General features: G+C 40.8%; 2 protein-coding genes across 4 annotated transcripts in view; one reads left to right on the top strand and one right to left on the bottom strand.

Annotated features, from left to right (window-relative positions):
- Positions 1 to 11: 11 nt before the first annotated feature.
- Positions 12 to 7370, top strand: pcp4a (Purkinje cell protein 4a). 2 transcript variants are annotated; one of them, XM_058088232.1, is made up of 4 exons: positions 63 to 116; positions 2939 to 3043; positions 4774 to 4825; positions 6689 to 7370. In XM_058088232.1, the coding sequence occupies exons 2-4, from the start codon at positions 3026 to 3028 to the stop codon at positions 6817 to 6819; spliced, it is 201 nt and encodes a 66-aa protein (XP_057944215.1). In that variant the 5' UTR covers positions 63 to 116; positions 2939 to 3025; the 3' UTR covers positions 6820 to 7370. The 2 variants fall into 2 exon arrangements, with proteins under 2 accessions (XP_057944216.1, XP_057944215.1); XM_058088233.1 differs by lacking the exon at positions 2939 to 3043 and having other exon boundaries at positions 12 to 116.
- A 444-nt stretch (positions 7371 to 7814) lies between these two features.
- Positions 7815 to 25767, bottom strand: part of dscama (Down syndrome cell adhesion molecule a) — a 92838-nt gene continuing 74885 nt past the window's right edge. Inside the window, exons 13-33 of one of the 2 annotated variants that reach the window (XM_058087997.1) lie at positions 25551 to 25647; positions 25303 to 25431; positions 25003 to 25170; positions 23529 to 23599; positions 23160 to 23403; positions 22022 to 22168; positions 20151 to 20306; positions 19280 to 19413; positions 18953 to 19106; positions 17362 to 17479; positions 17106 to 17269; positions 15598 to 15696; positions 15321 to 15509; positions 14870 to 15160; positions 14577 to 14753; positions 14102 to 14132; positions 13906 to 14021; positions 13665 to 13823; positions 12134 to 12331; positions 11741 to 12043; positions 7815 to 11662 (exon numbers count right to left, since the gene is read on the bottom strand). In XM_058087997.1, the coding sequence (XP_057943980.1) occupies positions 11259 to 11662; positions 11741 to 12043; positions 12134 to 12331; positions 13665 to 13823; positions 13906 to 14021; positions 14102 to 14132; positions 14577 to 14753; positions 14870 to 15160; positions 15321 to 15509; positions 15598 to 15696; positions 17106 to 17269; positions 17362 to 17479; positions 18953 to 19106; positions 19280 to 19413; positions 20151 to 20306; positions 22022 to 22168; positions 23160 to 23403; positions 23529 to 23599; positions 25003 to 25170; positions 25303 to 25431; positions 25551 to 25647 (3549 nt within the window). In that variant the 3' untranslated portion in view covers positions 7815 to 11258. The remainder of the gene's footprint in view (positions 11663 to 11740; positions 12044 to 12133; positions 12332 to 13664; positions 13824 to 13905; positions 14022 to 14101; positions 14133 to 14576; positions 14754 to 14869; positions 15161 to 15320; positions 15510 to 15597; positions 15697 to 17105; positions 17270 to 17361; positions 17480 to 18952; positions 19107 to 19279; positions 19414 to 20150; positions 20307 to 22021; positions 22169 to 23159; positions 23404 to 23528; positions 23600 to 25002; positions 25171 to 25302; positions 25432 to 25550; positions 25648 to 25767) is intronic. The other variant, XM_058087998.1, reaches the window with a different exon arrangement.

Raw genomic sequence — 25767 nt, 5'->3', positions numbered from 1 at the left:
GGAGGAAGCCATGCTGGCTCTATAAAAACAACATCCAGATGAAGAGGATTGTTCACTTGAGGCACTGCTGACCACGCTGACTGGATCCACACATTCACAGCACGGCCATGAGTGAGGTACGTATCTATCCCTTTTCTATAAACACCACTTTTATTGTACCTTTTCTACGTTAACTATTTTCAGCATCTCTAAAACATATTTGCATGCATTTAAAATTGATGCTAGGGTCACGAGAAACACAAAATTGAGTTATTGTGAGTATTTTTTTTAGTTTTTTTTATCGGTTTCAGTGATAAGTGAATTATCCTGATTTATAAATGGAATATTTTCCCCATTTGGCGCCAAGAAAACCTTCTAAAGACAGTTCTTAATATTATTCGAGCCCTCTAGACATAAAATAACACCCCTAGAGTCATCTTTATACTAAGTTGTAATATGACAAACAAAACAACAGTTAGGTCTAACAAGAATTTTTAGAATTGTAGAATTATTTGTTTGTTATTTATTTGTTAATTGTAGAATTAGAATTATACAGTAATAGCGGGCGGCACGGCGGTCTAGTGGTTAGCACGCAGACCTCACAGCTAGGAGACCAGGGTTCAATTCCACCCTCGGCCATCTCTGTGTGGAGTTTGCATGTTCTCCCCGTGCATGCGTGGGTTTTCTCCGGGTACTCCGGTTTCCTCCCACATTCCAAAAACATGCTAGGTTAATTGGCAACTCCAAATTGTCCATAGGTATGAACGTGAGTGTGAATGGTTGTTTGTCTATATGTGCCTTGTGATTGGCTGGCCTCTCACCCGAAGACAGCTGGGATAGGCTCCAGCAGCCCCCGCGACCCTCATGAGGAAAAAAGCGGTAGAAAATGAATGAATGAATGAATACAGTAATAGCATCGTAATATCCGATATTGGCTTTTTTTTGCCGAAAACTGATATTTTCCGCTACAGATATCAGCTGATACCGATATGTGTAACATGACATATCACCTATGGTAGAATGAACACATACATAATGTATACAGCATTTTTTTTTAAATATCGGTTTTCATGATCGGGAAAAAAAATCTGATACCGATATTAAATTTTTATGCCGATATTGGGCTCATAATTATCGGTACCGATCATAAACATCCATCATGGTGATGTTATAAGGAACAATAATGTAAATTTAGTCACATGGTGTTGAAAAATATATACATTTTTGTTGTAATGATATAATAAACAAATAGATAGGGGGAGAGAGGGGAGTCCTAATATTATGGGAATTATGTCAAAATATTATGGGAATAAAGTCATTATCAAATGAAAAAAAGGAGCAAATAGCCAAGTTCATACAAATAATAACCATTTCACCTATATCACAAGGCAGGGATGCGTTTTTTCCTCGAAATATGTCAAATCTCCCAGCACATCCATAGTACATACATGTGTTTCTATGACATTTTTTCTATATGTGACTCTCAAGTGTTGAAATTCTACACTGAAGCTAACTGCAGCGTGAACACACGCTGGAAGATAAACACGATAAACTCCCCCCAGAGTTCACCTCAGCAGGGTGCCATGATGTCACCGTACAGCTCAGATGAAATGCCCACGTGGATCCATCATACAGTTGCCTTCTCTCCTGCAAGAGTCTTATGAATAAAATATACCAAAGTACAGCTCAGGAACTTTTAGAACAGGGGTCTCAAACTCAATTTACTTGGGGGCCACTTGAGCTAGGGTCTGGGTGAGACTGGGCCGCATCAGGTTTTCCAAAAAAAACCAAAACGCATTTATTAAAAACAAAAAATTTTTAAACACTTTGCTTTGGTTCCAATTTTCTACAATAAAAGCTCTGATAAAACATTCCACTGTTCTCAAATATCTTACTTTTTATTTTTCTACACAAAATAAGATGAAAAATAAATAAACAAATCAAGAATAAAGAAAATCAATCAATCAGTAATAAATAAATATAATAATAAAAACTTAAGAAACCACATATAGTTGGTGGGTAGACAAATTATTTTTTTCAGATTAAAATGAACAAAGCATTATTAGAGCCCTGTAGACATGACAAAACACGACTATAGTCACATTTATACTCTTTTTATTTACAACATATTGGGCAACTGCAGGGTCTTGAGACACATGCTAACTCGCAAACTAGAGAGCTAGCGACCTAAACGGTAGCCTTCAAGTTATTTCCTTTAAACTTTAAATAGCCAAAAACTTACCACTTCCACACGGATAGGGAGGATAACTATTAACAGTTATTTAACCTTTAACATGAACATTAATCAAACGTAATAATTTTTTCCAGCAAACGTAATAATTTTTTCCAGCATCCATATCAGACTTGCGCGGGCCCGCACTAACATTAAACTTTCATATCAAGGCGAGGGGGCCTCAAACTAGTGTCCTGCGGGCCACATTTGGCCCGCGGGCCGCATGTTTGAGACCCATGTTTAAGAACATGTTAACCCGTAAGTGAAATGATGAGATATGTAGCACCCAGAAAGTGGTAAACAATATTCATTCATGTCAAAGATGTTTGAACCCGGCTTAAATATACTCTACATTTGGACGGGCCTCTCATCCGAGCAGGTTTCACCAGATTAGATAGTACAGTTCTAGTCTAGTTCTACCAGTGGCCACATGGTCAAAACCTGCTCTGCTGTTTCAGACTCAGCAGCGGCAATGGATGGATTAATAATTTAGGCAGAGCTGGATGAGAGAGTGATGGTTTCTGCTGGGAAATAAATCAAACAACATGCGAGCCAAATCAAATCTACCCCACTCACGTATTGATGACACATCCATCTTGGAGAACTCGGGGAGTAGTTTGGTGTGTTGTGTGCTTTGAGAGTGAAACAAATTCAATCTGAATGAAGCAGCTGCAGCATCCCAGATGCTGGAGCGTCTCTGCTTATTTTTTTTTTTTTTACCAGCAGTGATGCTACACTTTGTGATGCTACGGTGGAGCCTCGGCCTGTCAGGGGGAGAAGAGCCGGGAGCTGCTAAGAGCAGGAAGACCTGACATGCCACTGGAGATAGGGGTGGGGGGAGGGATCCAAAATGTTCCCAAAATTCAACATTTTCCCTGTATCTTATTATTATTATTATTACCTGCTACTACTACCACACTACTATTCCAACATCAACACAGTCAGGATATTCATGCTATTAGAACAAAAATTCCCACATAGCTACTTTCATGTGTAGCCACATATAAACACTTATCACTGTCATGATAGGTGTTAGCATGCTAACGTTAGCATTGCTACCATGTTAGCATTAGTATAGTTGCATTTTTTTGCCATTTTCATAAGTAGACACTTATATAAACACTACTGGGCGGCACGGCGGTCGAGTGGTCCTGAGACCCTTTGATGGCTCTTTGGTCTTGCCCATGGTGGGGGAGAGGTTGGAATGGAAGAGACCGTTTGTGTGACATTGTCTTTTCACCACATAATGAGTTGAGATTAGGAATACTTTCTTAAAGGGACAGGACTGATTTGTGCGTTTCACAGACACAGCTGGTTGTTGTTGGTGGTGGTGGTGGTGGGGGGGGGGGGTCCAAAATGTTCCCAAAATTCAACATTTTCCCTGTATCTTATTATTATTACCTGCTACTACTACCACATTACTATTCCAACATCAACACAGTCAGGATATTCATGCTAGTAGAACAAAAATTCCCACATTTCCCCCCACATTCCAGAATGCAAAATGCCTTTGAGCTAGCAACTTCCACATTTTTAAACAGATTCTGGCTTTTCCAAAGTCAAAATTCTCAACTCATTCGGGACATTTAACCTTTCTGCTCCTACATTGCTAGGTGTTAACATGCCAATGTTAGCATATTAGCGTTGCTAGCATACTAGCAGTTTTAGCTATTTTCATGTGCAGCCACATATAAACACTTATCACTGTCATGCTAGGTGTTAGCATGCTAACGTTAGCATTGCTAGCATGTTAACATTAGTATAGTAGCATTTTTTGCCATTTTCATAAATAGACACTTATATAAACACCACTACTATGTGAGGTGTATTAGCTTGCTAACATTAGCTTGTTAACACTGCTAATGTTAGCATTGCTAGCATGTTAACATTAGTATAATAGCATTTTTTGCCATTTTCATAAATAGACACTTATATAAGCACCACTACTATGTGAGGTGTATTAGCTTGCTGACATTAGCTTGTTAACACTGCTAACGTTAGCATTGCTAGCATGTTAACATTAGCTTGTTAACACTGCTAGCATGCTAACATTCGCAATGTAAAGATGTAGATCAAATAACTGCAGGATCAGACGTCAACATACAGTTGGGGGAAATAAATATTTGATGCTCTGTACATTTACAAATGGATGAAAGAGACAAAATGTGCTCCCAACTAAAACTAAATCATTAACCAGCTCCTCCCTTGTAACACTGGGGCTCGTCCTTCATCTTTCTCACAATCATGCTTACTCTTAGGTAGGTCTATAATATTTTCCCTGAGGCCCTTTGATGGCTCTTTGGTCTTGCCCATGGTGGGGGAGAGGTTGGAATGGAAGAACCCTTTGTCTTTTCGCCACATAACGAGTTGAGATTATGAGTACTTTCTTAAAGGGACAGGACTGATTTGTGTGTTTCACGGACACAACTGGTTGGTGGTGGTGGTGGTGGGGGTCATATACTTATACTATACTGGCCAAAATGTGGCAATACTGATAAGGATGCAGAACAAAAAAAGATGACCAACAAATGAATATGGTGCTCCTGTTTTTTGTCTTCCAGAAACAAACCTCTGCAACTATGACTGGAATCAGCAAACAATCTGCTGGCCAAGGTAGGTTCTGATTGTCATCAACTTGTTCAATACCGAATACGTCGTGATACAAAGGGCAAAGCATACCAACAAAAACAAAATGTAGTACGAAAGCTATAGTAGCAAGCTAACAAGGGAACATGGAAGTACTGTACTGTTGCAGAATAGACAGCTCAGGTCAACCTGGAAGGAACCATGAGGAAAAATAGAGCACAGGACAGGAAATGCCGGACGGAAACCAGGAACTGAAAGAGTCTGCCAGGATGCAGACCTTGACATTTCTGGTGACGCGTTTGATTGGGTGAGTTGTTCGGTATTCCTAACATGCTGCCATAATCAGTCATTGGCTTACTTCGCTTCTTCCTGGGAGCCACTATGAACATGACCTTTCAAAAACCTCTCATGGGAATATTCCCATCATGCACTTTGGCACTTTCATGCATCAGCACAGTACGCTTGTGACGGTCTCATGTGCTTCGCTTTCAAAGTTGAATGCCATCTGTAAAGTGGATACTTGTGTGTGTGTGTGCATTTTACGCTCGTGAAATTTGAATAATTTCATTGTCGTGTCGAGGCCAGTCCTCTACTTTGTGTTCAAAATAACTTCAAAAGTTCTCAATGACATTTTCAGGAATGATCAGAAATGGGATATGGAACAACCCATTGAATTTCGGCGGTGATCCAAAATTCAAAATGTTCCCAAAATTCACCCTTTTCACTGCAACTACTTATAATTACTTGCTCGTATTGCCACATTTCTCCTCATTCCAACAAGTCTGTCAGGATATTCATTCCATTAGCACATAAATTCCCACATTTTCCCCACCGGGAAGCAAAATGCCTTGAGTGATGAATTCTAGCTACTTCCCAACCGATTCAGGCTAATCCAAAGTCAAAATCCTCAACTCATTATGGACATTTAGCCTTCCTGGTATATTGTGCTAGGTGTTAGCATGCTAATGTTAGCATCTTAGCATAGCTAGCATACTCATGCTAGCATTTTTAGGTGGGTAGCCACATATAAACACTTATCACTATCATACCATCATGGTGTTAGCATGCTAATGTTAGCATGTTAAGCTTGCTAGCATACCTATGCTAGCATTTTTAACAAATTTCATGGGCAGCCACATATAAACACTTATCACAATCGTACAATCATGCTGTTAACATGCTAGCGTTAGCATGTTAAGATTGCTAGCATACCAGCATTTTTAGCACATTTCATGGGTAGCCACATATAAACACTTATCACTATCATACTATCATGGTGCTAGCATGCTAATGTTAGTGTAACCAGTTATTTAATTAGTTAGTTATTTAATATTATTTAATTGCGATCAATAAAAACTGTTGGAAAATATCGGACTACTATCAGAAGAGAGTGAAATAACTTTGCAAGCCTACCTGTGCAGCGAGTGTTTCCTTATGTGTGTGTTTGTCCAGTTACTTCCTGTTGTTCATTTATTGGTTCTTGGGTGTCATGTGATCAAGAGGTGAAACACTGATTGGGTGCAAGGAATCACATGACTCAATCACATGATGCTGACCAACGCGTGTTAGTTGAATTACTCATTTTATTTATACTATATATATATATATATATATATGCATTTATAATTATATGAAAGGATATTATAATCAAATAAAAAATATATATTTTATATAAAAATAAATTTTATTACTATTTTCCACTTGGGTTACACCAGCATGGTAGCATTTTAGCCATTTTCATAGCTAGACACTTACATAAACACCACTGCTACGCAGGGTGTAATCATTTTTTCATCATTTTCTTCTTATGGGTTGACATATTTCGCAGGAAAAGGGATTAAACGTACTGTTAACCCTGCAGTCTGGCTCCCATCCCCCATCTCTTCACAGATGAGAAGAAGAGCAACCTCCCTCAGGACTTTGACATCGACATGGATGACCCTGAGACAGAGAAGGCCGCTGTGGCCATCCAGTCGCAGTTCAGGAAATTTCAGAAGAAGAAGCAGGATGGGAAGTCGTAGAAGGCAACCTGATGTGGGGAATCGAACAGCAGCACCAGCGACTCAAAAAGAGTGCTGTACTAAATACTGTACAGTACTGTAGTAAATAGATAGATATTAGAACATTAGAACAAATATTGAACATTCCTATATCCATTGTGCTAGTCCTTTTTCCATCTTTCTGTAGCATCATTAGATAAACTTTCACGTGTGACTGAAGATTTACTCGCTTGAGATTATTTTATTAAAAGAAGCTACACTGGATAGGACCATTCTAAAAGCCAAGCTTCAATGCGCAAGTTTTTTTTTTCATTTTTTAAAAATGATTTTTTTTTTAAAGGCAAACACATAAAACTGTTTTTACAGCAAATAACTATACCTTAAAAGGAATATCTATGTAATTATTTGCGTAGTCAAGTCACTGGATCCAATAAACAGGTAATGACAAATCAGGCAGCGGTTCAATAAATAAAGTTTTTTCAAATTTTCCGTTTCCTTCACTTTTGACTGTCGAGACATAAACACATTTCAGCTGGACACTAGAATGGAAGGAGACAAGGCTGCCATCTGCCGGCGTATGACAGAATTACAGCTATAATTGGATAGAATGGCTATAATAGTAAATGCATTATTTTGGCATGCTAGCCATTGTTTGGTCGCTTACTACTGGTTGAGTATGGCGTATTTACATATTTGGCGTATATACACCACCAGCGACTCAAAAAGAGTGCTGTACTAAATACTGTACAGTACTGTACAGTATTTAAATAGATAGATATTAGAACATTAGAACAAATATTGAATGGATATCCCTATATCCATTGTGCTAGTCCTTTTCCATATTTTCTGTAGCATCATTAGATAAACTGAAGATTTACTCGCTTGAGATTATTTTAAGTTTTTTTCATTTAAAAATAATTATAATTTTTTTAAGGCAAACACATAAAACTGTTTTTTTTTTTACAGCAAATAACTATACCTTAAAATGAATATCTATGCATTTATTTGCGTAGTCAAATCACTGGAGCCAATAAACAGGTAATGATAAATTAGCTAGCGGTTATATAAATAAAGTTTTTTCAAAATTTCTTTCTTCGCTGATTGTAGCGACATTAAACACATTTCAGCTTGAGACGCTGGAATAGGAGACAACGCTGCCACCTGCCGGCGCATAACAGAATTACAGCTATAATTGGATAGAATGGCTACAATAGTAAATGCACTATTTTGGCATGCTAGCCATTGTTTGGTCGCTTACTACTGGTTAAGTATGGCGTATTTACATATTTGGCGTATATACTGTTTAACGTTTATCTTTGTATTTTCTATTCTGTCATTTATATTTCATATTGATTTGAGAGTATAGCTTTATAATATTTGTCGGAGCCGTCATCAAAGTCATCGTCATGCATGTCAAACTCGCATGGGACAAATTGGGCAACAGCCATTTTATTAAGCAAATTTCAACTTGGTGTTAGTTTCTCTTTATTTCAGTGCCACCAAAGTGAACACCAAATGTTAAAAAATAAACCGTGACATTGTTAAAAAGGAATCATCAGAAAGTTAATCATAGAACTAAATTGTAGAAATCGACATGAAAGACCTTTTGCCGAAGAATGGCTAATATTCTTCTCCCTTCGGCAAAGGAACAGAAACACGCCGGGGGTAGACCACAAAAAGAATAGAACAAACAAAAAGTAACAATTTCTTATGTTCTTTTTCTTATATCATTTTTTCTGGTATTTCCCATAGATATATGTTTGGTTTGAAGGGCGTGGGTGGGGGATCTGCTAGATTGTCTCACATGTTTTCCCTGTGGAGGAGTATGGCTGCTAATACAGCAGCGTTAGATCTACTGAGGCCAGCGAGAGCCCTGAGGACTCGTCCTATAGTGCACTGAGAGAGGGGGGGGGGGCATCGACAGGCGGTCCTCGGGTTACGAACCAGCTCCGTTCCTGGACTCGGATGTACGTCCAGTTTTAGTGTGACTTGTTCCTAAATGAACTCCTATAGGCGTAAAATACAAAAATAAAAAGGATGAGTTCCGTGGAAGAGCATGGAGGAGTGTAGCGTGCAGAGGGAAAATTCTATGCTGTGCTGGAGCCTATCCCAATCACAGGGCACATATAGACAAACAACCATTCACACTCACATTCATACCTATGGACAATTTGGAGTCGCCAATTAACCTAGCATGTTTTTGGAATGTGGGAGGAAACCGGAGTACCCGGAGAAAACCCACGCATGCACGGGGAGAACATGCAAACTCCACACAGAGATGGCCGAGGGTGGGACTGAACTCGGGGTCTCCTAGCTGTGATGTCTGCATGCTAACCACTCGACCGCCATGCAGTGCGAAACTGAAAGTACTGTTTGTAAAAATGTGGAATTCCGGAAAAAGTGGGAATTTCATGTTGGAATGGTTAAATCGGTTAAGAAATGTGGAGTCATTTGTTTACAATGGGAATGTTGTGATGGAAAATGCAGAACTACGGAATTTGTGGGAACTTTTGGTAATAATACAACATATCTTTCCTCACACGATAAGGAGGTGTCTATCTAGGGTAGGGGTGGGCAAACTTTTTGACTTTGATTTAACAAAATTGACGGGGGGGGGGGCAGACTATATATTTTACACATATAATTCTAACAGGGCTGCACGACGGACTAGTGGTTAGCGCACAGGCCTCACAGCTAGGAGAACAGGGTTCAATTCCACCCTCGGTCATCTCTGTGTGGAGTTTGCATGTTCTCCCCGTGCATGCGTGGGTTTTCTCCGGGTACTCCGGTTTTCCACATTCCAAAAACATGCTAGGTTAATTGGCGACTCCAAATTGTCCATAGGTATGAATGTGAGTGTGAATGGTTGTTTGTCTATATGTGCCCTGTGATTGGCTGGCCACCGGTCCAGGGTGTACAAGACGGCTGGGATAGGCTCCAGCACCCCTCGTGACCATTGTGAGGATAAGCGGTAGAAAATGAATGAATGAATTCTAACAGTCCATCTGGAATTATTGTCATGCAACCTGGGATGGCCGAGGGTGGGATTGAACTCAGGTCTATGAGCTGTAGAGCTCTGCGCGCTAACCACTCGAACGCCGTGCAGCTTTCAAAAGTGAAAGTTATGCTTGAATTTTTTTTTTTAGTTGGGAACCGATATTTTCCTGAAATTTCCCTATGTTCCACTGCTGATTACTAAAGCACAATAGAAGTCATCAAAAATGAGCGGTACTGAAGGGGTTGAATTCCCGTTGTTTCATGGCTTTCCTTTTCTTTGGCGTACTTGGGAGACACAACAACGCGGAACGGAAGAGAGTCTTAATGAACGTATGGGAGCCACTTCGTAATCACGAACCGTCACAGGTCGAGGACCACCTGTATTTGGACACACTTGAACTGTTGGGGGGACGGAGGGGGAGGGAAGGGGGAGGGGCTGTGAAGTGCAAAACCCTCAATCGTGGAGAAACCCTCCCTGTTCTACCTAACATCACTCACCACCACCCTGGCACACAAGCAGTGGCAAACTACCTGAATACATAGCTGGAATGGTCCAGCCCTGTAAGCACACTCACAACATAGTTACTTTTCATCATTACAGTACAGTATAGAGCAAATAGTTCTCATAGACTTTTCTTTTTTTTTTCTTCATATTGCACCATCAGAGAATGGGACACAGAGAAAGATCAACAGAGACGCGCCATTTTCTAATGAAAACAAAGATATGTTTGAAGACCATATTAACCAAATCAATTCTTCCCTGTAATATCCACAAATAAAAGTGATTTCTCTTTTTTATATATATATTTATAGTAATAAGAATAATAAATCTTCACATTGGATCATGTCATACGTGTGACAAAATGCTAGGCTGGAGCCGTCCAGCCAGCGATGGTAATCGTCTTTTTTATTGGTCAGTCCCCATGCATCCATAGGAAATAGATGTTTTGTGTTTTTTTTGTTTTGTTTTTTTTTTCTTCGTAAAAAGTACCAATTTCAGAGCAGCTGAAAAGTGAAATGATTTTTCTTTTTGTTCCAAGTTTGTGTTATTCCATGTTGTGTTCCAGAAAACCAAAACAAAAGCAATTCCAAGTTCTTCGGTCAGAATAGAAACAATTGGTAATCCGCTTTGAATGATTATTAATAGACGTCAACTTATTGTATTATTAATATTAATAATCACTCGTAGTATAAAAAACAAAAACAATATTCAAATCATATTCCCCTCATGACTGCAGTCATTCCTGACGGGTTTTTTTTTTCATGTGGAAAAGAACGAAATAGAAAGAGGAAAGAAAATAAAGTTGTGAAATAAATAAAAGTGGATTAGTAAAAGTGAGGCCAACCTCGGAGGGCAAGGACGTATATACAGAACTGCGTGGTGAGAGTCCGTTTACTGCACTTGAGTGTTAAGTCCAGTGTTAAAGTGGAGTTCGAGTCCCAGCCAAGACCCCCCCCTGCTGTTATACCAGCGTGTAGGACTTTGCGTAGGGGTTGCTGCTCTGTTTCAGATGTCCTCTCGAGTCCAGCAGGGACTCCTGGGAGGTGCTGAGCTTGGCGGCCTGGGCCAGGTCTGAGCCCTCCCTGTGTGGGAGCGTGGCGGCCGAGCCGGGTTGCCACTGGGCGGCGGCGGCGGCGGCAGCAGCGGCAGAGGGGTCCCTGCTGGCCTGTGGGGCCTCTGACGGCGTCGGGGGCGCCATGCGGGAAGGTCGTTTCAGTGAGCGACTCTTCTGGGGCTCCAAACAGGCCTGACCCATTGCTGCTCTCTCCCCGCTGGCCGTCCCCCTGGATGACCCCGAGCAGGACATGCCCCGATTTAACAGGAAGTCCATGCGCAGGTACGGAGGAAGGTGAACCAACTCGCCTCCTGCAGGACGACAAACACACACAAGTTCCAAATGTGCGACGTTAGGACTTCATCGAGACATCAAGACTTGAGTCTCACCCGGTCTGTGGGCCTTGGGCACGGCCATGTTCATGACCCGACTGACATCCTGAGGCTTGGGCGGCGAAGCGGTGAAGCGGCAGATGCCTGATTCGGACGGCGTGCTGGAGGTCAGGCTGTCGGTGTAGTCGTTGGTGCCGGCGGTCATCTGCTCTGAGGAGGTGTCGGAGATGAAGCATTCGGTGATGGTGAACTTGGCGTGGCGCAGCTGCTCCTCCATCTTGGCGTGCTCGTAGGCTCGAGCGAGCTCTTCGTAAGTGGAGGAGGCGCTTTCCGTTGACACCATACTGCTGCGTGCACGGTCTGGAAACGAGGTCAAGGTCAAAGGGGGCGTTAGCGTGCTGTTCCTTATCTTCATTAAGGAGGGGGTAATATATTTATTTCCCCGCTGACCTGTATCCTGAGATGGGCTCACGCTGTAGCTGTCACTCTCCTTGTCGACAGAGCCCGCCACTCTGGGCGTGGGCAGCCTCCAGTCGGTGCTTAGCGTGTGGGACGAGACGGGGGGATGCGGGCGGTTCAGGGTCCACTGGCTGGCGTAGCGGTTGCGAGCAGCCGGGCCGGCTTTGGCTGTGCGGCGGGCAGTCGGGTCTGAGGGGACAATAAAGGAACGTGAGTCGTTTATGCAGCGAAGAATAAATGAAGGACGTTTTGATCAATAATATCAGACATGGTTTTCGGCATTCTGGTTCAACCGGATACTTGGTACAGGTACAGGTTCTTGTTAGTCCTTGGAACTGGTATAGGGAGCCATGACTCCCGCTGCACTGCATATGGTAATGGTTTAATTTCATTTGAACATGCATCAGATTACAATTGAATGCATCACATAATCAGTTCACAGTTCCACATGTCCAAAAGGAGTAGGAAGAAGCAAAGCTTATTAAATCCTACCCCTCCATCTGGTACTTTTACAATCAGTAACTGTTACATTTGTTCACTTCCTGCTTTCCTAATATAATTCAAGTTTTTATTTATTATAATTTTTTAATTAAAAAAAAATGTTTACAATTTTAAAATAAAAAAAACAACATTTTTTATTTTATTTTTTAATTTATTATTGTTTTTTGTTACGTATGATATGACTATACAATGACATAATGGGTACCATAGTAACTGTCAATATAGTGATATTATAGTATAGTGTTATTATTATTATTATTTAAATTTTTAAAATAAAAAAATGTATTACATATTTTATTTATTTATTAATTTTTTGTCACATATGATATGACCATACAATGACATAATGTGTACCATAGTAACTGTTATTATAGTAATATTATAGTATATATAGTGTTATTATTATTATTTTTTTTAAATGTTTTAACTTTTTTTTACATTTTTTTAAATAAATTTTTTTTTAATTTTTTAATTTATTATTTATTTATTGCCACATATGATATGACCATACAATGACATAATGGGTACATAGTAACTGTCAATATAGTGATATTATTGTATAGTATAGTGTTATTATTATTATTTAAATTAAAAAAATATATATTTTTTTATTAAAAATTGTATTAAAATTTTAAATTATTTATGTATTTATTTATGTTTTGTCACGTATGATATGAGCATACAATGACATAATGGGTACCATAGTAAGTGTCAATATAGTGATATATATATATAGCACATCATGACTGGTTCAAGACTCTTCATCCTTGTATTTAGCAAACATCAACTGCTTGTATTGTTTCTTGAATTGGCTCATCGTTGTGCATTGTTTGAGGTCCTTACTCAATCCATTCCATAGTTTGATTCCGCATACTGAAATGCTATGGCTTTTTAACGTAGTCCTAGCATATTTTGCTTTAAGCTCTGGTATTTAGAAAGCATGTGACCCTGACGTCTTTAACATTCATGACATGGAACGCCTCTAAGACAATTTTTGAAAGTAAAAAAAAAGCGTCCGTACTGGACTTACTGGTTCCTGGTCTGGCATCAGACACATCTACCAGAGGACCGGTGGCCTGGGAGAGGGACTGGTAGTGGACTGTGTGGGTGACTGTGGATGACTTCTGTTTCTGTGTTTCCCCGAAGTCGTTATCAGTCAGTAAGACAGTGGACCTGTCGTCTGTAGAAAAGCGACGAAAGAAAAGCTCAGAAACCAAATATCCGCTCATGGAAAGTTCTGTACGAGTTTATGACGTCCTTACCAACAGTCTCCATGGTGTCTCGCTCCTCGATGAGAAGCTGAGCTCTGGGAATGTCAATGTGCATTCGGAGTGTTTGCTGCTGCTTGTTGACCGGCTCTGCTGGGCGGGTGTTTTTACTGGAAAGATGAAATGCTCGATTACCGCCATGATTACTGCCATGAAGCTAAGAAATGTTTCTTTAGATGAAGCTTCTTACCTCATTAGCATCTCAGCCAAACTTTTAGCATCTGGTTAGCAAAGGGAGTAAACAATGTGTTAACATGAAGATAAGCAAGGAGTCATATAAAAAGTGTAGTCTCCCGGTTCGCACAGCTAGACAAGAACCTTACAGCATTAGATTTAGACTGGCCACAATAAAAGGCCACTCAAAAATGGGGTTGCTTGTTGTTCAGTGAAGAGTAAACGACCTATACAACTTATCGTCTGCTTCTGTCTTGTTCCGAATCACATCTACGCATTTAATGACCGTCGATGTAAAAAATATGTCAACGTTTGGCAACACACTGAAGCCAATTTCTGTCATTCTGCAGAAACCGTATGACGGACAAATCTAGTGGTTTTGTAATACTGACACTGGTGTTATCCATTGAAGGAAACCGGTAACCGACCCAAGCCTTGACTAGAACCTTAACGTCCTTGAGAACGAATGCCCAAGGTCATAAAGTTCTTACCTCTGAGTCTCTTCAACCTCTGTTCACGCCTCCTCCTCCGCAGTACCAGCAGGCTGATGAAGATGACGACAATTCCCACCAAGACGCAGGAAATGGTCACCATCATCTTCAAACCTTCGCCGCCACCAGAGGTGTCCTCGCTCACGTTGGGTGCTTTAACTAGCGGAGCAATGGTACCTGTAAAGAACATGTTTTTTTTTTTTAGTCAATGATCTCAATTGACCTTCTCAATTTGACAGCCCATGTGGGATGTAGCATGTAGCATGTAGCATAGTACAAGCGTGTGAACTCACTGCCGTCGTAGCTGAGCGTCGCAAACTTGATCCTCTTCTCAGCGTAGCCGGCGCTGTTGTAGATTTTCATCTGCAGCTCGTACCAGGTGGCCTCCTGCAGGTCGTACAGGATGTAGCTCTTGGTGAGGGAGGTGCGCTGCGCCGTGGTCCATGAAGGCGAGTCCATGGGTCGGTACTCCAGTGTGAAGGAGGTGATGGGACAGCCGCCGTTGTTCCAACCGCTCAGGTTGAGCTTCACGCGGGTGGCGTTGATGCTGGTGAAGAGCTCCTGTTCTTTGGAGTACTGAGGTTCTGTAGAGATGGAGGGAAGGAAAAGAATTAATGTTTTTGCCGTCATTTTGTCAGTAATATCGAGCATCCATTTTGAATGCTGAGGAACAACCTAGGAACCACCAAGAATCATTCATATCTAGAACCGGTACTGTTCCAAAAAAAAAATCACATTTCCCACCTTTGCCGTGGGTCTTTGCTTCGATGATTTCACTGATGCGCCCAGGCCCCACAGCATTCTGGGCCGTGAGTGTGAACTTGTACCAGGTGCCACACTTGAGGTTCTCCAACCGATAGGCCCGCTCACTCGGACTGATGGCAAAGTTCCCCCACTGTTCACTGTTGTCCTCTGAATATTGCAATATGTAACCTGTAAATAAAACATAACTATTGAATATTCTGATATGATAACACTCTGTGTGTGTGTGTGTGTGTGTTTGTGCACAAGTGTGTATGACCTCTAATGGAGCTACCACCGTTGTCTCCAGGTATCCAGGACAGTGTGATGGAAGTTGTAGTGGTCTTGGTCACCGTGAGGCGAGGCTGGTCAGGTGGAACTGACAGAAGACAGACATTTACGTTTGACAGTCAGTAGAAAAATGGCAACACATATACCGTAAATACTTATTTTTCGCCTTTAAAGATCTCCTTTACTTTAATAACCGAGTTCAAACTTGTCAACCCATCAGAAATCTCAAGAGGCCAACAGTCTGACACACTGTGTCATCTTTCAAAGAACACATTACTAACAGCACTAAATTCATCACGCAGCAACTTAACACTCAAATCATTCATTTATTCATTCATTCTCTACTGCTTATCCTCACGAGGGTCGCGGGGGGTGCTGGAGCCTATCCCAGCTGTCTTCAGGCGAGAGGCGGGGTACACCCTGGACTGGTCGCCAGCCAATCACAGGGCACATATAGACAAACAACCATTCAAACTCACATTCATACCTATGGACAATTTGGAGTAAAAAAAAATTGGATTAAAAAAATGGTCAACCCATCGAAAATCTCAAGAGGTCAACAGTCTGACACACCGTGTTATCTTTCAAAGAACACATTACTAACAGCACAAAATTCATCACACAGCAACTTAACACTCAAATGATTCATTTATTCATTCATTCATTTTCTACCGCTTCTCCTCACTAGGGTCGCGGGGGTGCTGGAGCCTATCCCAGCTGTCTTCAGGCGAGAGGCGGGGTACACCCTGGACTGATCGCCAGTCAATCACAGGGCACATATAGACAAACAACCATTCACACTCACATTCATACCTATGGACAATTTGGAGCCGCCGATTAACCTAGCATGTTTTTGGAATGTGGGAGGAAACCAGAGTACCCGGAGAAAACCCACGCATGCACGGGGAGAACATGCAAACTCCACACAAAGGGTGGAATTGAACCCTGGTCTCCTAGCTGTGAGGCCTGCACGCTAAGCACTCGACCGCCGTGCAGCCTCACTCAAATGATGTACATGACAAATATACAAACATGTACCAATATGAGTTAAAACATTTGAAAGTTTTTCCATAAGGTTTTTCCCATTGGCTCCAGGCTCTCTGGCTCCCTCTGGTGAAGAGAGGTGGCATTGCCGCACCATCCAATATTTTATATTCGATTCAGTGGGTGCAGTTTATATACCAGTGCAGCATTTACAGTAGTAAGAAGTATGCAACAAGTTAACTTATCATGTGTGTCCTGCAAAATCTACAAGCAACAATCTGGTAGAACGTTAAAGGAGATCCTCGGATTGTTGTACAACCATTGTCCCAGTACAGGGAAGATCATTTCAGTAACTCCAAGATGATGAGATTTGGAGTTTGGATGGAATGAAGTTACCCTTTTACAACCATCATGCTTTTCAAATAACATGTAATAGTCCTTGACAAACAACAATAAAAACATCCTGGTCTTTTATTTGGTATTTTTGTCCTTTTTACGTGCTGCCTTTCCTACCTTGAACCTGCAGGTTGAGGACGATCTTATCGGAGCCGAAGCTATTACTGGCCACACAAGTGTAGTTCCCCGAGTCCTCCGCTTTCACGGTGCGAATCACAAGGCTGCCATTACCATGAACACTGCGCCGGCTGTCAATCACGACGGGTGCAGGGGTTCCGTTGCTGCAACACATATGTGCGAGGTCAGCGATCACACCACTAACGTCTGAGCGGTGAGAAGGGATACTTTCATCCACGGTTAAAGCGACACTCACATCTCCTTCAGCCATTTGATTGTTGGAGACGGATCACCCACCGCCTTGCAAGGCAGCACAATGTCTCTCATCCAGGGTGTTGTGACTGTCCTGTTGAAGGTCAAGATGCATGCCGGAGCTGCAAAATAAATAAAGACAAAATGTCTTAATGTGACAAAAAATAAATAATAAATAAATAATAAATTTAAAAATTCAATATATTTTTTTAATTAAAAAAAATTAACATTGACAGTTACTATGGTACACATTATGTCATTCTATGGTCATATCATACGTGGCAAAAATAAATAAATAAAATAAATAAAAAAAATTCATACATTTTTTTATTTAAAAAATTAAACAAAAAAAAACACTATTCTATACTATAATATCACTATATTGACAGTTACTATGGTACCCATTATGTCATTGTATGGTCATATTATACATGATTAAAAAAATAATAATAAAAAATAAAATAAAAATTTAATAAATAAAATAAAAATAAAAAATAAATTTAATAAAATAAATTTTTTTTTATTGAAAAACATTTTTGAAATTAAAATAATAATAATAATAACACTATACTATACTATAATGTCACTGTATTGACAGTTACAATGGTCCACATTATGTCATTGTATGGTCATATCATACGTGACAAAAAATAAAAAAATCATTAATTAAATAATTAATTTTTTTTTTAAATTTAAATTTTTTTTAAATAATAATAACAACAACACTATACTATAATATCACTATATTGCGGACACACAGTAAGATGGCATTTTAGTCGGGAGCCTAAAACACTTCATCACTTTTGCTGTCCATTATTCTCCCTACATCATGTGATGCATATCTCCCTCCTCTCCTTCCACTACCAACACTTCAGAAAGGACCTGAAGGCGATGATGATAAGACCCACGGGTCCTGACATCTTCAGGTTTATCTGCATCTGTGATCTTATCCGACTAGCTAAGAATATGTAGCGCAGACAGGATCACAGCAAAGGTTATGAGTATTTGTTTGCACCCGCTGTGACATCTCTTCTTGCATGGCTTCACGTTTTTGGTCTACTTCTGTGTACTGTGCAACACTTAACACTCAAATTATTAATTCATTCATTCATTTTCTACCGCTTATCCTCACGAGGGTCAAGGGGGGTGCTGGAGCCTATCCTAGCTGTCTTCAAGCAACAGGCGGGGTACACCCTGGACTGGTGGCCAGCCAGTCACAGGGCACATATAGACAAACAACCATTCACACTCACATTCATACCTATGGACAATTTGGAGTCGCTAATTAACCTAGCATGTTTTTGGAATGTGGGAGGAAACCGGAGTACCCGGAGAAAACCCACGCATGCACGGGGAGAACATGCAAACTCCACACAGAGATGGCAGAGGGTGGAATCAAGCATTGAGGTCTGCGCGCTAACCACTCGACCACCGTGCAACCTAAACATATACATTCTATGTAAAAATGTATATGACTGTGATTGATAGTAAAATAAGACTTATCCGAATCCAATAGTGGAATAGTCTCAACATTGAAACATTTTGAGTTTTTTTCGAAGCTGCACTCATTTGAAACCTGCAAAAGATCCACTCACCTTCTGCCATGGGTTTCACAGTGATGATCTCGCTGGCATTTCCACGGCCCGCAGCAGTGACAGCAACCACCCAAATGCTGTATTGTCGGTTCCGGCTCAGGTTGGGGATGCGGTAGAAGAACACATCCGGGGCTGCCTCAAATTCACTGCTGACCTAAGTGTCGAAAAATACTCCTTTATGGCACCAATATTGTGAACATCAATTCATGTTCCTGTTGTGACATTATTTTGCTGCAGGCAACAACAAACAGGAAGAATCCAAATGCCTGTTCACAATGTCCACCACCAACGGATATAATTCCGGTACTTTAACGTATGTGTTATTACCGTGGGATGCGGGTTGGAGCAGAAAACAGTATATTTCCTGATGATGCCGTTCACTTTGACAGGAGGAAGCCAGGACACAAACACCACAGAGTTGGAAGCAGCCGCTGCCTTCACACCGCCAGGAGGACCGGGAACTAGAATACAAAAACATTCTTACTTCAGCAATATTCAACCCATAAGATGATAACACTTTATGGGAAAAGTTCTTGGAATGGTTATGATGTGACTATCCAAGGATATTGCTTAGTTTTTTTTTTGTCATTTAACAATTTTAATAGGATAGACAACAATGTACAAACAATGCACAACGATGAGCCAATTCAAGAAACAATACAAGCAGTTGATGTTTGCTAAATACAAGGATGAAGAGTCTTGAACCAGTCATGATGTGCTATATATATATATCATTATACTGACAGTTACTATGGTACCCATTATGTCATTGTATGGTCATATCATACGTGACAAAAAAAAAAGAAAGTTAAAATTAAATAATTTTTAATAAAAAAAATTACAAATTTTAAAAATGTTTAAAACATAATAATAATAACACTATGCTATAAAAAAATTAACTATATTAGGAAAGCAGGAAGTGAACAAATGTAACAGTTACTGATTGTAAAAGTACCAGATGGAGGGGTAGGATTTAATAAGCTTTGCTTCTTCCTACTCCTTTTGGACATGTGGAACTGTGAACTGATTATGTGATGCATTCAATTGTAATCTGATGCATGTTCAAATGAAATTAAACCATTACCATTACCAATTTAGACTACACTGATTTACTGCTTGCATTAAAATCACAATCAATGCAATTATTAAATGACCACAAAGTCAACTCAAGAAAAGTGATGGTCTGAGAACCGCCTACCATCCTCCTTGGTGCGGATATAAATCTGTTCGCTGCGAACCCCGTCGCCTGCTCGGGTGAAGGCTAACACCTGGATGCTGTAGTTGGTGTACTTCTCCAGGCCATCCAGCTCCAGCGAGGGCTTGGAAGTTGTCACGTTACTGATCTCTCCAAGCTCTGCGGAGAGACAAAGATAAGTCAATCCAGCTCTTCAGTGAAGATGGGTCCAAACCCGAGCTGGTTTGGCCATAAATAAATGTTACGTCCAAACCAGTCTTCAATTGGACGTCCAATTCAATCAGAAAATGTAAGCAAGCAAGTATCCAAGGTCTGCAGGGGTGGCAGGCCTTGTCTGGCAACCCGCTAACCTCTGCTGTCAGCGTCTAAATTATTGATATGTCATGGCGACGCTGGTCAGACCGTATCTCTGTTTCCATCCAACTTTTAACTTGTCTTCACAGATTAAATAGAAGTACTTCATCTTTTATGTCTTCTGGCCTCTCACGACCAATCTGGAGTCCCTGTATGCCTACAAGTAAGCGGGTCTTATTACAGCGCAGTTGCAAATAAGCAGTGTGATTATATGACCATACGAAGTAATCATGTGAGGAGCAACCATCTTGTTGAAAGTGAAGGTATTTGCTCAATTTTGTTAGCTAAAGATAAAAGCAAACACATAGTCTCTGTATAAAAGCTACTTATACACCACACAAAAAAAGGGACTAACGTGAAAACTGACAGTTAAGGTGGAAACATCGGGTACGCATATGACAGCTTGCTTTGCAACAAAGGAAAAGCAGAATGTTCCAGATGCTTTGATGCTCCTGCAAAGGAAAAGATGCCTTGATGCCCCTGCGAACAAAGGAAAAGATGCCTTGATGCCCCAGAGAACAAAGGAAAGCGGTTCAAGCAAGGGCAGTGGCAAAAGCTGATTGGTCCAGGACTCCAGCCTTTTACACAATCTTGAGTTTATAAAAGGCCGGGTAGGGAAAGGAAGGGTGCTTATTTGCAGCTGTGCTGTAATAAGACCTGCTTACTTGTAGGCATACAGGGACTCCAGATAGGCCCGGACGTCTGTATTAGGTATTGTTGTCAGGAATAAACAATCTGGTTCTCATTTTATGATTTGGTACTTTAAGATTCCCTTATCCTCCATTCGAAACCCACTTAGAGTCCTCAGGGGGAGGATTTTTTACAACTGACAAACCTTTAGAAAGCAAAGATCTTGTGGTGGGGGTGTTTTTTTTGGTCAAAAGTACACATATGTACATATCCACATTGACTGAGTTACAGCCAGGGATATATTATAAACAAACCAAAAATAGTACTGACAGTTTTTTTTTTGTTTTTTTTTTTAGCACTCACCCACTCAGATCACAGACTGTTTCCATGCAAACTCTTCATGGCTGTCGAGTCCTTAAGCACTCATGTTCAACATGCAGGCCAATATGATGCGACAGAGCAGGGGTCAAAGGTAATTATGCTGTCACAACCAATCGCACTCACGCAAACACAGCATGCGACAAAGGCGTCGCATGTCGTCCCGTGTCGGCGGCTGGACACGGGCTTTTTATCAATGTCTGCAAAAAGAAAGGATTCCTTGCACCAATGCACCTGGGGTGACTCCGAGCGACGTCTTACTCACCGGCATCGCTTAACATCCCTGCTGACTCAGCATCGCACCGTCTTTAGCTCATAGCAATTTTCAAGCATATGCTGAAATAACTTGAATAAAAACAACTGAGTCACACTAAGACTAAGACCGGACCAGGCCAGCTTCTAAATATACTGCTGCAATCCAGAGAATGTTCAGGAATCACACGTGACCCGCTTTTAGTCCGGATTTCATATTTCTATATAAAACAATAAAATGGAAACAAGTATAAAAGTACCTCCATCAGGCAGGTTGGCCCAGTAGATAACCCTGAAACCCAGCAGGTTGCCATTCAACGCATCTTTAGGAGGGGTCAACCAGGACAGAGAGATGACCTCTGGAAATGTAGCCATGGCTTGGACGTTCTCTGGAGGACGACTTGGAACTGAGAAAGAAACAAAAGAGGTGAGAATGAGACGATAAACTAGACTGGATGAGTGGGTTTCATTTCTATTCCACAACAAGGAGTGGAGATAAAGCATGCAGCAGTACCCAGTAATCCCCACTAGGGTGTGATATAAGATCACTTTGAAGTCCCCTCACACGCTGCCAACCTCTTTGGAAATCATCACAGCATCAGTTGCATTGCCTTGTTCATAAACAACCCACAGAATTTGTATTATCTACGTACTAACAAGTGGAATATTCCAAAATTCTCCTGTATATTCTCATATATTCTCATATTCTCCTGTATATATTCTCATGTATACAGAGCTACCATTTAGATGGTGGGTTCAAAGACTAGCGAACAAAGTTGGACGGCTTGCAACAAATAACAAAAACATGAAAAACTAAGACCGTATTTTTTTTCTTTTTTTATTCATTTTTCCTGTGAAGCACTTTGTGTGCATTATAATTTGAATCCATCCAAATTAAAATTAAAATTAAAATTAAAATTAAAATTAAAATTAAAATTAAAATTAAAATTAAAATTAAAATTAAAATTAAAATTAAAATTAAAATTAAAATTAAAATTAAAATTAAAATTAAAATTAAAATTAAAATTAAAATTAAAATTAAAATTAAAATTAAAATTAAAATTAAAATTAAAATTAAAATTAACTCATTTTTTATTCATTTTTCCTGTAAAGCACTTTGTGATTCTGAAGAATGGAAAGTGCATTATAATTTGAATCCATCCAAATTAAATAAATAAATAAATAAATAAAAATAAATACAAAATAAAAAAATAAAAAATAAATAAATAAATTAACAATAAACAATTAAAAAAAGAATCTCTTATTATTATTATTATTATTAAAACTTCAAACTAATATAACCTCCGTAAAAATTCCCGTAATTGATATCAATTGACATAAAATTTGATGTATTTATTTATTTTTTAAACATTGAGGCTGAGTGGGTGTTTTTCTTACCATCCTCCAGTGTCGTGGCAGCTACCTCTGTAGAAGACGGCCCGGTTCCTGCGCTGTTGCTGGCCTGCACCACCACCCCGTACTGGGTGAACTTCTTGAGGTTGTCCAATACCAGGCTCTCTGCATTGTCCCCCGTTGTTTCCACACTGATTACACTGAACTGGTAGTTTCCACCTGAGCTGTATTCCCTGTAGCCCACCTGGTAGCCTCTGATTGCTCCGTTCTGGAGATGCTTCTTGGGTGCCTTGCAGAGGAGAAAAGGGCCTGGCAGTTAATCATATGATAAATGTTCAGAAACCTTTGTTTACACATATGTGGGAGTGTAGTGGAGCTGGTTTTGTAATCCGAGGACCACCTGGAATAACTTACCCTCCAGGAAACTTTGATGCTCTGAGAAGAGAGAGCTTCTAGCTGCACGTCCTGAGGAGGTCCGTCAGGAGCTGAGGACAGATTTATAACCCGCTGAGTTCATTAACAAAAAGCTGTCTCCAAAGACAAATACTGAATGTTTTAAGTGCATGTGGACCTGGCTGTTAGCACAAATGTGATGGGTGTCTTTAAAAAGGGGAAGAGCCGGGGGTGAGTAGAAGTGCTGTGCGGGGGGAGATGAATGGATCAGGGGCTAATTTGCAGAAAGGGGTCCAGACTGACTCTATTGACCATTGTGTGACATTTACTACTGAGGCCGCTAATTGAAAAGTTTTGCTTTTAGTGCAGGGTCAGCGTGTGTTCAATAATGCAAGAGAGCCAATGGGGCTGATGTCACTGTGATGTTAATGAATTGACCCCATCAACACGTCCATCCTTTGGCTTCTTGTCTGTCTTTCTGTCTGCATTTGGATCTTTTTGTTGACGTCACAAGCAGTAACCTTCTCGGGAGCAGTGCAAACTGGGGCGGACAAGAAATGGAAATTTTGGGAGAATTTTGCATGTGAATACCAAGGAGCTGAACCTAAACTGAAATTCATTCAATCATTTTCTACTGCTTATGCTCACGAGGGTCGCAGGGGGCGCTGGAGCCTATCCCAGCTGTCTTCGGGCGAGAGGCGGACTGGCGACACCCTGGACTGGTGGCCAGCCAGCCAATCACAGGACAAACAACCATTCACACTCACATTCATACCTATGGACAATTTGGAGTAAAAAAAATTGGAGTCAAAAAATTGTCAACCCATCAGAAATCTCAAGAGGTCAACAGTCTGACACACTGTGTCATCTTTCAAAGAACATATTACTAACAGCACTAAATTCATCACACATCAACTTAACACTCAAATGATTCATTCATTCATTCGTTTTACTACCACTTATCCTCACAAGGGTCGCATGGGGTGCTGGAGCCTATCCCAGCTGTCTTCGGGCGAGATGTGGGGTACACCCTAGACTGGTCCACACTCACATTCATACCTATGGACAATTTGGAGTCGCCAATTAACCAAGCATGTTTTTGGAATGTGGGAGGAAACCGGAGTACCCGGAGAAAACCCACGCATGCACGGGGAGAACATGCAAACTCCACACAGAGATGGCCGAGGTTGGGATTGAACTCGGGGTCTCCTAGCTGTGAGGTCTGTGCGCTAACCACTCGTCCGCCGTGCAGCCCTAAACTGAAATACTGTAGGTAAAAATTTGAAATTCCCGGAGTAGGAATTTCATGTTGGAATGGTTAAATCCATTAAGAAATTTTGAGTTATTTTTTTACAATGGGAATGTTGTGATGGAAAAATGCAGAATTACGGAATTTGTGGGAATTTTGGTAATAATACAACATACATTTCCTGTGGTGCTTGTTTCAAGTGGACCGTTCACCAAGGAAGTGGATTTGAAACGTGCGATATATCACCTGCTTCATCAGTGGTGATGGTGAGCTCATTGCTGGCCTCACTCTTTCCGATGAGGTTCTTGGCAAACATGCGGATGTTGTAGGTGGAGGAGGGGTGTAGGTCGATGATGGTGGCCTGGTTGAGCTGAGGTGAGACATCTTTGGTCTTCTGAGCGGTGTCCCAGGAGGCTGTCAAAAAGGGGAGGGTATCAGTTTAAGGACCTGTATCGGTCGTATTTGTGAATGCGGTGATGATTCACTGCTGACCACACGTGGAGATGTTTGATCGAGCTGTGACAACATAACTATATTTTTCCCAACCTGATTTGTTCTTGCTTTCAATGTCGAAGCCAGTGATGGGGCTGTTGCCGTCAAATCCCATGGTCCAACGCAGGGCAATGGTTCGGTCTTTCACTTCTCTGATCTCCACCTCTGGTGGATCTGGGGGCTCTGCAAAGAGTAGGGGGGCGGGGTATGCCACAAATAAATTTGGACTTCCACAAAAAGATTCGCCATTGCTCATATAGATTTCCAGTGTACATTTTCTAGCATTAGACGAGGGTAAATACCTTGTACTGTGAGCTGGATGATTCCTCTGTCTTCACCGAAGGAGTTGATGGCATGGCAGGAGAAAAATCCTGAGTCCTCTCTGACTGTGGGCATGATCTGATGGGTGAACCACAACCAGTTTACGGCCAATGAAACGTCCTAACCAGGGGCGTCACTAGGTTCTGAGGACAGGGTGGGGGGGCTTAGCCCCTTGGAGATGCACAGAATATGAATGAA

The sequence above is a fragment of the Doryrhamphus excisus genome, chromosome 11 (genome assembly GCF_030265055.1).
Source record: "Doryrhamphus excisus isolate RoL2022-K1 chromosome 11, RoL_Dexc_1.0, whole genome shotgun sequence".
Classification (NCBI taxonomy): domain Eukaryota; kingdom Metazoa; phylum Chordata; class Actinopteri; order Syngnathiformes; family Syngnathidae; genus Doryrhamphus; species Doryrhamphus excisus.
This window is presented reverse-complemented; position numbering and strand designations above follow the sequence as displayed.

What these genes read in the sequence shown, in the direction of transcription:
- pcp4a (XM_058088232.1), top strand. An exon ending in CAAACAATCTGCTGGCCAAG is followed by an intron (nt 4,826 to 6,688) that starts GTAGGTTCTGAT and finishes ATCTCTTCACAG; the next exon opens with ATGAGAAGAAGAGCAACCTC.